A 15301-nucleotide genomic window follows, 5' to 3' on the forward strand; every position below is an offset into this window, starting at 1 on the left:
GCCGCCCGAGGCCTTATCTTCCTCTGTTATCACAAGGCAGAACACTTTTGAATCAGGATGTCAAGTTTCCTTGGAAACAGCAGACTTTTTTTTTCTTCGCTCAGACAAACCTGCATCTTTGGCACGTAAAGGATGATTCCTGGCTGTGACTGGTTCCTTTTTAAGTTTCCAACCAGCGCTTAGAGGAACAGTCAGCTCTCCTGACATGTCTATTTAGTAATGGCAAGTTTTCTTCCGAGTTTCATGACATCATTCTGGGGCGCGTCAGGGCACAAACTGACACTTAGCCAATCAGTGTCAGACAGTGTAGAAACACACTCCTTGGACAATGGAAAAAAAGGGATCACCCAATTGTTAATGTATTCATATATTTCCAGGAGTGTTAAAAGAGGAGCAGCACAATGCCATGTTCAAAAAGATGCTCCAGATCTGTAATTTTGAAGCAAATATATTTACTGAAAACGGACATGTCATTTGAGGAGACTGGAGACGTATCTGTAACCATCATCAGATAACAGCGCCCCTTTTTTTTTTTTTGTAGGATTCTTAAAAAAAAAAATAATAAAAGAAAAAAAATTTGTTCAAAAATGCCCAAGTGCCAAAAAAAGAGGCAAGCTTGGAGTCTAAAAATGTGCGTTTTTTTTTTTTTTTTCCTTGTTGAAAAGACACCTGCACAAAATCATGGAAGGTTCTAGAAACAACCTCTTTGGAATGTGTCGCCGAAGCTTTGTCCAGGTTTTTGGCTGGTCCCATATTGGTGATGATGCTGTTGTAGAAACGCGGTGAGATTTTGGTTAAGCATTACGATGCACTTGGCGTGCCGATAATCATTCGCATAGTCAAGAATAAGAACACCACCACTCCCGAATTCGTAAACATAGGATTTCTAGGCCTGTGTAGAGGTTTCAGCTTTTTTTTTCCATATTATAATTTTTTTTTGTTTTCAAGAATTACAGAGCATTTGTAACCTTACGTCAACATAATTACAGATTGTCTTCATTTTTCATTTTCTAGGTCGATTTCTGATCCAATAAGTCTGTTGTTTGATTTCCGTTTTATATGTCAATTTTGTTTTTTCAATTTTTTTTTACAAAATATTTAGAGGTATTCCTGTTTTTTTTTTTCTTTAAAAGTACAATTCAAAGCGTAAGACTGAAGCCCAGAACATTTCTAACCTTACGTCTACATAAAAATGGATCTGCTTTAATTTTTTCAGATTTTTTCCGACGCTCACTTTACAATATCAACACAGAACTCACAAAGTAGCGACGACAGTCACGGAACATTCCGGCGTAGGCTTGCACAAAAAGTGCAGTAATGAGGCTTAATTTTTTTTTGTATTGGTATATCTATGTCAGCTTTGTGCCACTTTAGTGCTTAGCGTTGTCGGTCACAAAGATTCACAGTTGATGTAAACATCCCACACAATTCGGCTTTGATAAATACAAAAAAAAAGCACAAATTCCCGTCCCAAACCCTAAGCTGATTTCTCGAAGGCCACCAGTGAATGTTGGGGGACACTCGAAATATTTTTTTTTTCTTCATCCCATTACAGGGACCAGAATACCCTTGTCAGGCCCAACGGTAGTCGAAGGTGTCCTTTTCCATGTAATCCGTCCATGTGGACGAGGGCATACTGCGGTAAGGATCAAGGAGGATCCTAAAGCAACGTACGATGAGGAGCCCCAAGAAGATGAAGAGCAGGAACACGAGGACGAAGGCAGCTTTTTGTTCTAAGGTTAGAGAAGATACGGGGAGGGCAGCTCCTGATGTTGACATCGTGGTGCTTAGAATCTCACCGGCCATTGTTAATAGCATTGTGGCATCGATTGTCTTACGACTCCAAACCTGGAAGAATAAAAAACATAGGGGGCAATATTATAGTATTTACATTCGTGTACATAGGGGGCAGTATTATAGCAGTCAAATAGTGCCTACCAGCTTTGCACATCTAGAGGTTGAACTTTTTGCCCATCCTTCACAAAATAGCTCTAGCTCTGAGATTGGATGGAGAGAGTCTGTGAACAGCAATTTTCAAGACTTGGCACAGAGTGTCAATGGGATTAAGGTCTGGACTGGGACTGGACCAGTCACACACATGAATATGCTTTGATGTAAACCATTCCACTGTATCTCTGGCAGTATGTTTAGGAAAGTGACCCTATGCCCCAGTCTTTTGCAGCCTCTCACAGGTTTTCCTCCGTCATTACTTTATCCATCTTCCCATCAACTCTAACCAGCTTCCTTGTCGCTGTTGAAGAAAAGCCTCTCCACAGCATGATGCTGCCACCATCATGGTGTGGATGGTATTTTCAAGATGATGTGCAGTGTTAGTTTTCCACCACACGTAGCGTTTTGCATTTAGCTAAAAGTTTTACTTTTTCCGCATCTGATCAGAGCACCTTCATACACATGCTAACTATGTCATAAGGAAGAAGGTGGTGGCAGCATCATGCTGTGGGGAGACTTTTCTTTAGCAGGGGCGGGGCAACTGTTCAGAGTTGATGGGAAAACTTGAGACTGGAGCACAAGTTCACCTTCCAGCAGGACATGGACTCTAAACATGCTACCACAGCTACAATGGATGTCTTAGATCACAGCATATTCCTGAATGGCCCACTCACAGTCCAGACCTAAATCCAATTGAGAATCGGTGGCAAGACTTCATAATTGCTCTTCCCAGACGTCTCCATCCAATCTCACTGGGCGAGAGCGAGTTTGTAAAGAAGAAGCGACAAATGTTATGATAGAGTAGCAACTCACTCAAGAAAATAGGTAACAAAACTAAAAACGGAAACTGACCCTGCTGGTTCCTGTACAGACTAGAAATCCTGACCCGCAGTCCCTAATGGTTCCTGCGTAAGCAGAGATAGCCCTAACCACACACTAGAAGATGGCAGCTCGGACCCATGCTGTCTGAAAGACTATCAAACGCTTCACGTTCCTCCTAAAGAACCGGAGGGTAGTGCAGAGTGTAAATTACTTAGAAAAGGGAAACTGTGCTGAAAAAAAAAAAGGATTCCAGAGTGAGTAAAGTAAACCACGAAATACAAAATAAAGTACGTACTGTTAGAATATATGCCGCCTACTTGCTAAAAATAAAAAGAAGGTAGGTGCAGAGTGAAGAACGAAAACAGCAAGGAGATAAATCTTAGCTGGAATTTCAGTGACTGGCTTTAAGCTACAGAAGAATGACTGAACATCCACAAGAAACTATCACCAGCAGGAAATGCTAGCAGGGGAACAGAATATAAAGCCGCACCCGAAAGGTGATAGGGCAGACAAATGGAAAGACCTGTGGTATGCTAAACAGACTGCAGCCAGAATAACAGAACTTAAACGCCTAGAGAAAATGTGTGTCTGCTGTGAATTGGCAGACAGAGTAGCCCACCACAAAACACAGGCTCAAGTGTTCGAACCCAGGAGCATGATAGTACCCCCCCCTTTGACGAGGGGCCGCTGACAGAACTCCCTAACTCGGCGACCTGCATACAAATCTTCCGGATCAACCCAGGAATGGCAAGAGGCTTTATACCTGGGGCAAACTCTGCACTTACAGACATACTCATCAGCATCCTTCTTGAGCACTCTGCCTCCAAAAGGACCAGGAAACAACTCTCAAGGTGGCAGAGGAACCAGGATGTCCGACCAACACAGAGTCATGCACTTCGTTAAGAAGATCAGTGCGAAGCGAGGATGGCACAAAAAATTTGCCTGGTGGCAAGCCTCCAGTGCACCAACCTGAGCTTCCACAATGCGCTGTCTGAGATCAATCCCCAGAGAACCCACCACTCCTTCACTAAGAATTTTGACTGGATTTTCATCCTTCAACTCAGGAACAAAACTACATGATAAATCATCAGCATTAACATTCTTGGTACCCGGTAGATATCTCACAGAAAAATGAAACCAAGCAAAAAAGAGGGCCCACCGGGCCTGTCTAGTATTCAAGCACTTAGCGGCGTCAACATACATTCAATTTTTATCATCAGTAAAGCCCTTTATGCCTTGCCCCCTCCAACCATTGCCTCCATTCCTCGAAAGCTCTCTTAACAGTCAGGAGTACCCGATCGCCTATATCATAGTTGGACTCTGCTTTTGAGATTTTCAGAGAAAAAAGTACACGGATGAAAGTAACTGTCCTTCTTCTGTGAAAGAACACCGATACCCACAGAAGAAGCGTCTACCTCAACCACAAAAGGCAAATCGACATCAGGTTGACTGAGGACAGGAGCTTTAGAAAAGGCTGTATTGAGACCAGCAAAAGCAACAACAGCCTCAGACCAACAGGAAAAGTCAGTACCCTACTTGATAACATCATTAAAAGGTTTGACTATGACTGAGAAGTTCTTAATGAACTTACGATAATAATTAGCAAAACCTAAAACTTTCTGTAAAGCTTTAATATTAGTAGGTTGTACTCAATCAAGGACGACTGGTACCTTAACTGAATCCATCTAAGCACAATCATAAGACCTATGCGGGGGAAGTACTTCAATTCAGTCTCAGAAAAACATCCTCAGAATTCTGAATAAAATTTAGAAGACGAGATCTCTTAGATGACAGATATTTAGATAAACAACTGGAAAAAAAAAAAAATCTCCCAAGACTTAACCTTGCAAGTCTCCCAATTGATGGTAGGATTGTGTTTCAGCAGCCAGGATGTACCCAACACAACTCTAGCTGGCAAGAATGGAAGAACCCATGAATGAAATAGATTCTGTGTGTAACAAACCCAGTCTCATGCACACATTCTCAACTTTAGGCCACGGTCCCACTATCAATATTTGATAGTTATATTCTTGTACATAGGAACAGTATTATAGTAGTTATATTCTTGTACATAGGGAGCAGTATTATAGTAGTTATATTCTTGTACATAGGGAGCAGTATTATAGTAGTTATATTCTTATACATAGGAGCAGTATTATAGTAGTTATATTCTTGAACATAGGGGCAGTATTATAGTAGTTATATTCTTGTACATAGGGAGCAGTATTATAGTAGTTATATTCCTGTACATAGGGGGCAGTATTATAGTAGTTATATTCTTGTACATAGGGAGCAGTATTATAGTAGTTATATTCTTGTACATAGGAGCAGTATTATAGTAGTTATATTCTTGAACATAGGGGCAGTATTATAGTAGTTATATTCTTGTACATAGGGAGCAGTATTATAGTAGTTATATTCCTGTACATAGGGGCAGTATTATAGTAGTTATATTCTTGTACATAGGGAGCAGTATTATAGTAGTTATATTCTTGTACATAGGGGCAGTATAATAGTAGTTATATTCTTGTACATAGGAGCAGTATTATAGTAGTTATATCCTTGTATATAGGGGCAGTATTATAGTAGTTATATTCTTGTACATAGGGAGCAGTATTATAGTAGTTATACGCTTGTACATAGGGGGCAGTATTATAGTAGTTATATTCTTGTACATAGGGGGCAGTATTATAGTAGTTATATTCTTGTACATCCGAGCAGTATTATAGTAGTTATATTCTTGTACATAGGGGGCAATATTATAGTTACATTCTTGTACATAGGAACAGTATTATAGTAATTATATTCTTGTACATAGGAGCAGTATTATAGTAGTTACATTCTTGTACATAGGGGCAGTATAATAGTAGTTATATTCTTGTACATAGGGGCAGTATTATAGTAGTTATATTCTTGTACCCATGGGGCAGCATTATAGTGGTTATATTCTTGTACATAGGAGCAGTATTATAGTAGTTATATTCTTGTACATAGAGGACTGTATTATAATAGTTATATTCTAGACATAGGGGCAGTATTATAGTAGGTATATTCTTTGAAATAGGAGGCAGTCTTATAGCAGTTGAACATACATGCAGTATTATTACAGTTGTATTATTGTATTTTTAGCTGAGCATTTAGATATGGTGTAAATGGGAGAGATTTTTACACTACAGACTGACTCACCTTGCTGTAGCTTTTCTCTACACAATGTATTTGACACCATACAACTTTTATTGCCAAAAGAGGCAGACGCTCAGCCACCATGACAAATGTCGTGTCCGTACCGGTGCTTGCAGCTACATGAATTCTATCTTTTCGTGTCATTAATTTTATTTTAGAAACCTGGAGAAGGTAAAAATAGAAAAATTGTTTCTTTATCTTTTGGGGATTTTGGTCCTTGAAGTCTTTTCTTCTTCCGAGAGTTTAATATTTAGGTTTTCAGAGACAATCCAGTTTGTATAGCAGTGTTATTTATGTACCTTATTGTGACACTTTTATTTATCTTCTGGTGTCTATAGGAACTGTATTGGGATATTTATGGTATTGTGATAGTATTTATGTACTTGTAAATTTATGAACTGTATGGCGGTTTTTATTCTGTTAGTATTATTTACGTACTTGTGATATTAACTGTATAGCAATGTTTATGTACTATATTGTGTTAGTGTCACGGTCTCCACACTTTCCTTGTCTGCTAGGTTACTTTTGTGTGGAGGCTGTCAATCTGTTTTGGGTTTGCTGGGTTGTTTCTGCAATCATCTGTGTTCACTTCCCTTGATTAGTCTTCTACTTAAGCATGCTAGCTCCTTCACCAGTGTCAGTTGTACACTTGCTGTTGCCTGTGTAGGACTGAGCTCTCTGTGCTCTGTGCCTGACCCTGCCTGACTATTTTCCCTTACCTGGATTTTGACCATTTGCCTGTTATCTGACTACTCTTTTGTCTTCTCCCTTTGTACTGCGCCATTTTCCTGGACTTGACTTTGGATTGTTTGACCTCCCTCTATTTATCCAGTAAGTAGCACTTACATAATATTTCTTTCAGTAATATTAGTCTCTTCTCTCCTCTTTCTGTAGTGACTCGCATCACAGTTAGTATGTACAGTATCTCACAAAAGTGAGTACGCCCCTCACATTTTTGTAAATCTTTTATTATATCTTTTCATGGGACATCACTAAAGATATGGCAGTTTGATACAATGTCAAGTAGTCCGTGTAGAACTTGTATAACAGTGTAAATTTGAGGTGTCCTCTAAATAACTCAACGCACAGACATTAATGTCTAAACCGCTGGCAACAACAGTGAGTACACCCCTAAGTGAAAATGGCCAAATTGTGCGCAAACTTTTAATATTTTGTATGGCCACCATTATTTTCTTTAATTTCTTAACTCTCTTGGGCATGGACTTTACTAGAGCTTCACCGGTGGCCACTGGAATCCTCTTCCACTCCTCTGTGACGACATCACGGAGCTGGTGGATGTTAGAGACCTTGCGCTCCTTCACCTTCTGTTTGAGGAATCCCCACAGATGCGCAATAGGGTTTAGGTCTGCAGACATGCTTGGCCAGTCCAGCACCTTTACCCTCAGTTTCTTTAACAGGGCAGTGATCATCTTAGAGGTGTGTTTGTGGTCGTTATCATGTTGGAACATTGCCCTCCGGAACAGTTCCCGAAGGGAGGGGATCATGCGCTGCTTCAGTATGTCACAATACATGTTGGCATTCATGGTTCCCTCAAAGAACTGCAGCTCCCTATAGCCAACAGCACTGTAGGCAGGACACACTTGTCTTTGTACTCCTCACCTAGTTGCCGCCACACACGCTTAACACCATCTGAACCAAATAAGTTTATCTTGGTCTCATCAGACCACAGGACTTGGTTCCAGTAATCCATGTCCATAGTCTGCTTGTCTTAAGAAAAGTGTTTGCGGGCTTTCTTGTGCAACATCTTTAGAAGAGGCTTCCTTCTGGGGTGACAACCATGCAGACCACTTTGATGCCGTGTGCAGCGTCTGGTCTGAGCACTGACAGGCTGGCCCCCACCCCTATAACCTCTGCAGCAATGCTGGACGCACTCATACGTCTATTTTGAAAAGACAACCTCTGGATATGACGCTGATCACGTGAAGTCTACTTCTTTGGTCGACAATGATGAGGCCAGTCCTGAGTGGAACCTGTCTTGTTATATTGCTGTCTGGTCTTGGCCAACATGCTGCAGGTCAGTGTCAGGGTGTTGGCAATCTTCTTAAAGCCCCGGCCATCTTTATGCAGAGCAACAATTCTTTTTTTCAGATCCTCAGAGTCCTTTGCCATGAGGTGCCATGTTGAACTTCCAGTGACCAGTATGAGAGAGTGTGAGAGCAATAACACCAAATCTACCACTACTGATGAGCGAGCATGCTCGCTACTGCTCGGTACTCGCTCGAGCATCTCACTGCTTTAGATGCTCGGCGCTCGCCGAGTATTTCCGGGTTGCTTGGGCGGGAACTCGGGTCCCCTCCCTGTATGTTTGGCGCTCTTTAGAGAGCCAATGAACATGCAGGGATTGCCTGCTATGCACTGTAATGCCGTAGCCATGATTGTTGTGGGCATTACAGTGATTGGCTGGCCGCACAGCGTCATCAGGTCTATGTCAGACCTGGCGCTGCCATGCTCGTCACAGTCACTCCGGATCAGACAGTGTAGGGAGAGCTGCTGCTGCGTTAGGGAGAGATTTGGTTGTGTATTAGGTAGTGTAGGGAGAAAAACCGTACATTACACATATCCATCTTAACAAACAGTCCTTCTGAGGACTAATCCATCTGCAGAGATATCAGGCAGGCAGGGTATATATGCAGGCAGGGTATATAGCAGACTGCAGTGCATATAGCACAAGAGGCTCCATTCCAGTTCTGCCTTCTGCTGCTGTTAGATATTTCTATACAAAGGCCCAGGTCTCAGGGGGCAGGAATACTTTTCTTTGGATCTTAATCCTCATTATTTGCTTAAAAAGCAATCCAGAGAACACCATTTTTTCTGCGTCGTTTGCTTGTTGGCACTGCAGAATGCAGCCAGGTCCTTAACATGTTAGAACGCTGGAAATCCATCTATTTAAAACTGTGTTTTCTCCGTCAAACGGATCACATATACGTTGTCAGACAATACTGCCATTTCTGGCCTCCATTAAAAATTTCCTTTAGTGTGTCAGTGAAGCAATTCACAGCAGTTTGCTGTTCAAACTACTTACCTACAGGCCAGGTATTTAAAACTCTGTTTTCTCCGTCAAACGGATCACATATAAGTTCGCTCCAAACTCAGTCATTTGTAGTGAGCGTGGAAGATACTGTCCTCCATTTAAAATGGGCAAGGCACGTGGCAAGGGACGGGGAACTGGACGTGATGGTGATGGTACATGCAGAGGCCGAGGACAAGGCCGTGGGCAAGCCTAAATTGTGCCACAACAAACACCCAAATCTTCTCGCCTGACCTTCCTGTCCCAATTTCTAGGGGACCACAGCACACCACTAATGAACCCAGAGCAGTGTCAAAAGGTTGTTGGTTGGATAGCGGATAATGCTTCCAGTCACTTAGCCACCAGCACCACCACCCTGTCTTCCACACGGTCAAGTCTCAGTAGCCGTGAGTCTGGACCACATATTCCTCACCCTGATCCTCCTTCCTCCCACCATGCCAAGTACCCAGAGACAACTGATCCCACACTTTGACACTCTGAAGAGCTGTTCACTTTTCCATTTATAGATTCGGGCCTCTTGCCCCGCTTCAAGTGGACCGGAGAGGAGATTGCGTGTAGCGCTGCCCAAATTTTGAGCAGCCACGGTCACGTGAACGCGACGGTGGGAAAGTGTCACAAGAGGTGTACGATGATGAGACACAATTGCCAGAAAGTCAGGAGGAGGACCAGGCTGCGGAAGTGGAAGACGAGGTGGTGGATGATATAGTAACTGACCCAACCTAGCAGGAGGACATGTTAAGCGAGGACAGCAGCACACAGGGGGAGGGAGGCAGAGCACCCCAATAGGCAGGAAGAAGCAGTGTGGTGGCCGCAGACAGAAAGCAGGCAACCGTTCCCCATAACACCAACACGAAGGAAGTTGCCAGTACAGCTGTCAGGTCTTCCCGAGTCTGGTTGTTTTTTAAAGACTCTGCCGATAACCCCAAAAAGGCCATTTGCACCACCTGCCAGGCCAGCATCAGCAGGGGTGGCAAAACGACCAGCCTGACCACCACCAGCATGATCAGGCACATGGCAGCAAAGCACCCGACTTTGTGGGCCGAACCCCAGGGTCCAGGAACAGTGTCTGCGGGTGGCACCATTGCTTCTTCCGCTGTTGTGCATGCAAGCCAATCCCCTGTCCATGGTGCATGCGAAGATGCCTCCTGCCCTGCACCTGTCGCTGCACACTCTCAAGTAGCAGCATCAGGAAGCACGTCCATGTCCTTGTCCCAGCGCAGCGTTCAGTTGTTCATACCCCAGTCCTTGGAACGCAAGCGCAAATATGCAGCCAACGCCCCACAGGCCACAGTACTAAATTCTCACATTTCACGACTGCTTGAGCTCGAAATGTTGCCTTTTAGGCTCGTGGAGACAGAAGCATTCCGCAACCTGATGGCAGCAGCCGTCCCTCGGTACTCGATCCCCAGCCGCCACTATTTCTACCGGTGTGCCGTCCCCGCATTACACAAGCACATGTCCCAAAACATTAGCCGTGCTTTCAACAACCCAGTTACCGGTAAAGTCCACATAACCACAGACACGTGGACAAGTTCTTGTGGGCAGGGACGGTACATCTCGCTGACGGCACACTGGGTTAACATAGTGAAAGCCGGGACCCACGTCCTCCCGACGCCAAGGATTGCGGGCCCTAGGTCAATCAGGGTTGCCCTCACGGTCTACAGCTCCTGCACCTCAGCCTCCTCCTCCTCTTCAGCCTCCATCTCCGAAATGACCACATCAGTCACAAGCTGGAAGCACTGCAGCACTGCCTCAGCCAAGCGGCAACAGGCTGTGCTGAAGCTAATATGTTTAGGTGAAAAACCGCACAATGCTGAAGAATTGTGGACAGCTCTGAAAGAGCAGGCAGAACTGTGGCTCACACCGCTGAACCTACAGCCAGGCATGGTCGTGTGTGACAATGGCCGGAACCTGGTGGCGGCTCTGAGGCGAGGCGAGCTCACACACGTACCATGCCTGGCCCATGTGCTTAACCTTGTGGTTCAGCGGTTTCTCAAATCCTACCCGGAGCTGCCGGATCTGCTTGTTAAAGTACGCCGCCTGTGTGCCCATTTTAGAAAGTCAGCTACAGCTTCCGCCGCCCTTCCAGTGTTTCAGCAGCGTTTGCAGCTTCTGGCTCACAGACTGGTGTGTGATGTCCCCACGCGTTGGAACTCTACATTGCAGATGTTGGGAAGGATTTGTGAGCAGAAGAGGGCAGTTGTTGAGTACCAGCATCAACAAGGCCATCAGTATTCAGTTCAGACTCCACACATAAGACCTCAGGAGTGGACATGGATGTCAGACATATGTAGCATCCTCCAAAACTTTGAGGACTCCACCAAGATGGTGAGCGGCGATGATGCCATAATTAGCGTCACCATCCCGCTTCACTGTATTCTGAAACGCTCTCTGCTCACAATCAAAGAGGATGCATTGCAAGCGGAGCACGATGAGATGGAGCAAGGAACCATACAGGGTGATTACACACAGCCAAGCCTCATCTCATCCCAATGTGGATTGGGTGACAATGAGGAAGAGGAGGAGGAGGAAGGACAGGAGCTAGTGTCATGCACTATAGATGGTACTACCTGCACAGCTGTCATACCGTCTGTTCAGCGTGGATGGCCAGAGGACAGAGAGGAGGAGGCGGAGAGCATGGTCAGTCATCCTCTTGGTGAGGACACGGAAGTCTTGCCTGTTAGTAGTCTGGCATGCATGGCTGAGTTTGTTACGCTGCCTTCCCCATGACCCTCGCGTTCTCAAAATTTTGGGTGACTGTCATTACTGGTTGGTGACACTAGACCCACGCTACAAGGAGAACTTTATATCTCTTATTCCTGAGGCGGACAGGTGTACAAAAATGGGGCAGTACCAGAAGGCCCTTGTTGCGGAACTATTAAAAAAAATTCCCATCTGAAAACGCTGGCGGCAGAGGGCTCTTCGTTGGACAACCAAGGAGTACAGGCGAGAGAGACACAACTTCAATCCAGCAGAGGCTGGGGAACACTGTCAAAGTTCTGGGAGAGTTTTCTCAGATCCTCCTGATACTGGTACTCTCACAAGGAGTGCAAAGTTTGGGAAGGTGCTGAGGGAGTACCTTGCCGACCGTACCAACGTCCTCCGTGATTCCTCTGTGCCTTATAATTATTGGGTATCCAACCTGGATACGTGAAATGAACTGGCTCTCTAGGCCTTGGAGGTCCTGGCCTGCGCTGCCGCCAGCGTTTTAGCAGAGCGGGTTTTTAGTGCCGCTGGTGGAATTATAACTGATAAGCGCATTCGCCTGTTAACTGAAAATGCTGACAGGCTGACTCTTATAAAAATGAACAAGGGCTGGATTGGGCCAGACTTCTCAACACCACTGAATGATAGCAGCGTAACAAACTCAAATCCAGTATCTTTTTTTGGGAGGTGTATTCCCATGCACCTTTTCACACCCACACATGGGTATATGCTTCCTGATTTTGGCTATTTGCTCTTGTCCTCCTTCTCCTCATCCTCCACTACCATATCACCAGGGTGACCGTGGTCCGTGATGCAACACCCACATAATTTTTTTAAAGGGTGTTTATGATGCCCATAAAAAAATTTTTTTATACAGTATGTTCATGTATACCCCCCTGGGGTAAATGTTTGTCAGCCCATACACTTAGTGCATGGGCATTACAAGTATAGGAGGCCCGCTCCTTTCTAATGGGAACATTTTTTATGAGGCCCTCCTCAACGTCTCTTCCAAGGGTCATTGAAGTGCTTCCAAATTTTTGGCAGCCCTTGCATTCACTGCATAGGCCAACACTATGGGAGACTCTCTCCTTTCTAATGGGAATTTGTCATTACTGTGGCCCTGCTCTGTGTCTTTAAATTCTTAGTGGGGTTTTTCCTAAAATTGGTCAGCCGTTGGACTCACTGCATACCCTTTAACTGTATAGCAGACCCTCTCCTTTCTATTGGGAACATGTTGTACTTGTTACTGTGTCCCTGCTCTATGTGTCTTTAAATTCTTAGTGGGGTTTTTCCCAAATTTTGGCAGCCCTTGCAGTCACAGCATGGGCATTACCACTGTAGGAGACCCGCTCCTTTATAATGGGAACATTTTTTTTGTTACTGAGACCCTCCTCTGTCTCTTCAAAGGGGTATTGGGTTGCGTCCAAATTTTTGGCAGCCCTTGCAGTCACTGGATACGCAATAACAGTATAGGAGACCCACTTGTTAATAATGGGAACAACAAAGCATAGCCGGCTGATGGCTCTCTAACAATAGCTACGGCCGACTGCTGGCCTTTTAAGAATAGTAAGGGCCGTCTGATGTCTCTATGAAAATAGGCTTTATGACTTTCAGAGTCCCTCCATCATAAATAAAACAGGATGTGTCTGATGTGTCACACACCACATTGCCAGATAAGGTTGTAAAATGTTAAAATGACATTTCCCGGTGAATGCATTTGTCTTAAAAAATAACGTAAAAAAACCCAAAACAATAGGATCTTTCGTATAGTATAAAAAACAGCGTCACCAATTTAACCTCCATGTAATCACATCGTTCAGCTCATGCACCTCCTCCTCCATCTCCGAAATGACCACATCAGCCACGAGCTGACAGCACTGCAGCACTGCCTTGGCCAAGTGGCAACAGGCTGTGCTGAAGATAACATGCTTAATTGACAAACCGCCCAGTGCTGCAGAGTTGTTGAAAGCTGTAACACAGCAGCCTGATCTGTGGCTCTCACCGCTGAACATACAGCCAGGCATGGTCGTGTGTGGCAATGGGCGGAACCTGGTGACGGAGAAATGACAGCCGGGGTAGATAAGGTTTCCCTCTATGCCAGTCCTTTCACCGAGCTAAAGAATATGGCTGTGGTGAAATACAACTCCCACTGAGAAGCTGTTTCAGATTGAAAAACATTGTGCCCACCAGAGGATTTGATTCTGAGGGCTAACCTTTCTCCCCCACTCAAGAGCCTCATAGCAGCTGCGAAGTTAGGACTATCATGAACTCTCCTGAGGTAGAAGCCAAGGCACACCAGAGAAGCAGTCCTGGCTAAGAAAAGTGTGTGGGAAGGTTCCCGGACACACTATGGCTGCTTTTTTACTGAGGAGGAAACACACGCAAACACGGGGAGAACATACAAAGTCCTTGCAGATGTTGTCCTTGCTGGGATTTTTTGGATTCCAGCGCTGCAAGGCTTCAGTGCTAACCACTGATCCAATGTGCTGCTGTTCACCCTCTAATATCTAACAGGCTGGAGAAACTTACAACTACTGCCACTCAGTATCTTCAGCTCCTTTGTGAGAAAATGTATTTGAGCAGCCACTGAGTCTACCAAATAAAATTCCTGAGAAGGAAATTGGGGATGGCTTCGCTACTGGTACTGGGGGCAGTGGTAATACCATGGCGTTGTACCATAGTTTGCTGTAAATATTCCAGGCTGGTAGGAGGCAAGCAAATTCCCACAGAAAAGTACCAGCAGTAATGTTCAGGCCACATTTCAAGTGCAAGCAGCTTTAGAGGACTTCCTGGGAGAAATGACACGCAGGGTAGATACGGTTTCCCTCTATGCCAGTCCTTTCACCGAGCTAAATACAACTCTTAGCAAAAAAGGTTGTGGACTGGCTCCATACCATCCCTGGCCACATTCACCTGTCCACGTGTTTGTGGTTAGGTGGTCCTTCCCAGTAAGTGCACTGGGGAGGGCACGGGTAATGTTGTGGGACCCGTGCTTGTGGAAGGAGGAGGTGATACCGGGAAATATAGTGGCGGCTGGGGACCAAGTATGGACACCTGGCCACCGCCGGTATGAGGTTGTGAAAAGCTTCCGCCTCCACGAGCTTAAAAGGCCATATTTCAAGTGCAAAGAGCTGCCCAGAAATCTGGCAGTTTAGTGTTGCGGCCTGTGGGTGGGTGGCTGGCTGCATACTTGCACTTGCATTCCAAGTAACAGAAAACTAAGCAGATGGTGGCCTCTACCATCATCATGGCCTCACCTTTGCACTATGAACTCTCCTGAAGGAGGAGCCAGGGCCCGCCGGAGGAGTCTCCGGTTCTCTGGTGGGCCCGTCCAACCCTGCCGAAAAGCAGCCCTGGCAAAGAAAAGTGTGGGGGAAGGTTCCCGGACACTCTATGGCTGCTTTTTTAATGTGCATCGGCCATGCTTATCCATGTTATTTCTCAAAACACATTACAGATCAGGCCATTGTCCAACTCTGTATTCAAGAAATTAAATGCGCAAAGAAAGGTGTGTGTGTGTCTAAGCACCACCGACAAGTGCGAGTTGATGTTGGACGGGCTGCCATTGCTTCTGCAACAAGCTCAATTACA

The 15301-nt window shown here is 44.9% G+C and overlaps 1 protein-coding gene across 1 annotated transcript in view; it reads right to left on the bottom strand.

The window, feature by feature from the left end:
• Window positions 1-507: 507 nt before the first annotated feature.
• LOC141154002 (cortexin-3-like) overlaps window positions 508-15301 on the bottom strand; it is a 35342-nt gene continuing 20548 nt past the window's right edge. The window contains exon 2 of the mRNA XM_073639375.1: window positions 508-1848. Within this exon, the coding sequence (XP_073495476.1) occupies window positions 1573-1818 (246 nt within the window). The 5' untranslated portion in view covers window positions 1819-1848 and the 3' untranslated portion in view covers window positions 508-1572. The remainder of the gene's footprint in view (window positions 1849-15301) is intronic.

Source organism: Phyllobates terribilis, unplaced genomic scaffold (assembly GCF_046119375.1).
Source record: "Phyllobates terribilis strain yellow unplaced genomic scaffold, ASM4611937v1 Scaffold_7__3_contigs__length_470593459, whole genome shotgun sequence".
NCBI classification, from domain to species: Eukaryota; Metazoa; Chordata; class Amphibia; order Anura; family Dendrobatidae; genus Phyllobates; species Phyllobates terribilis.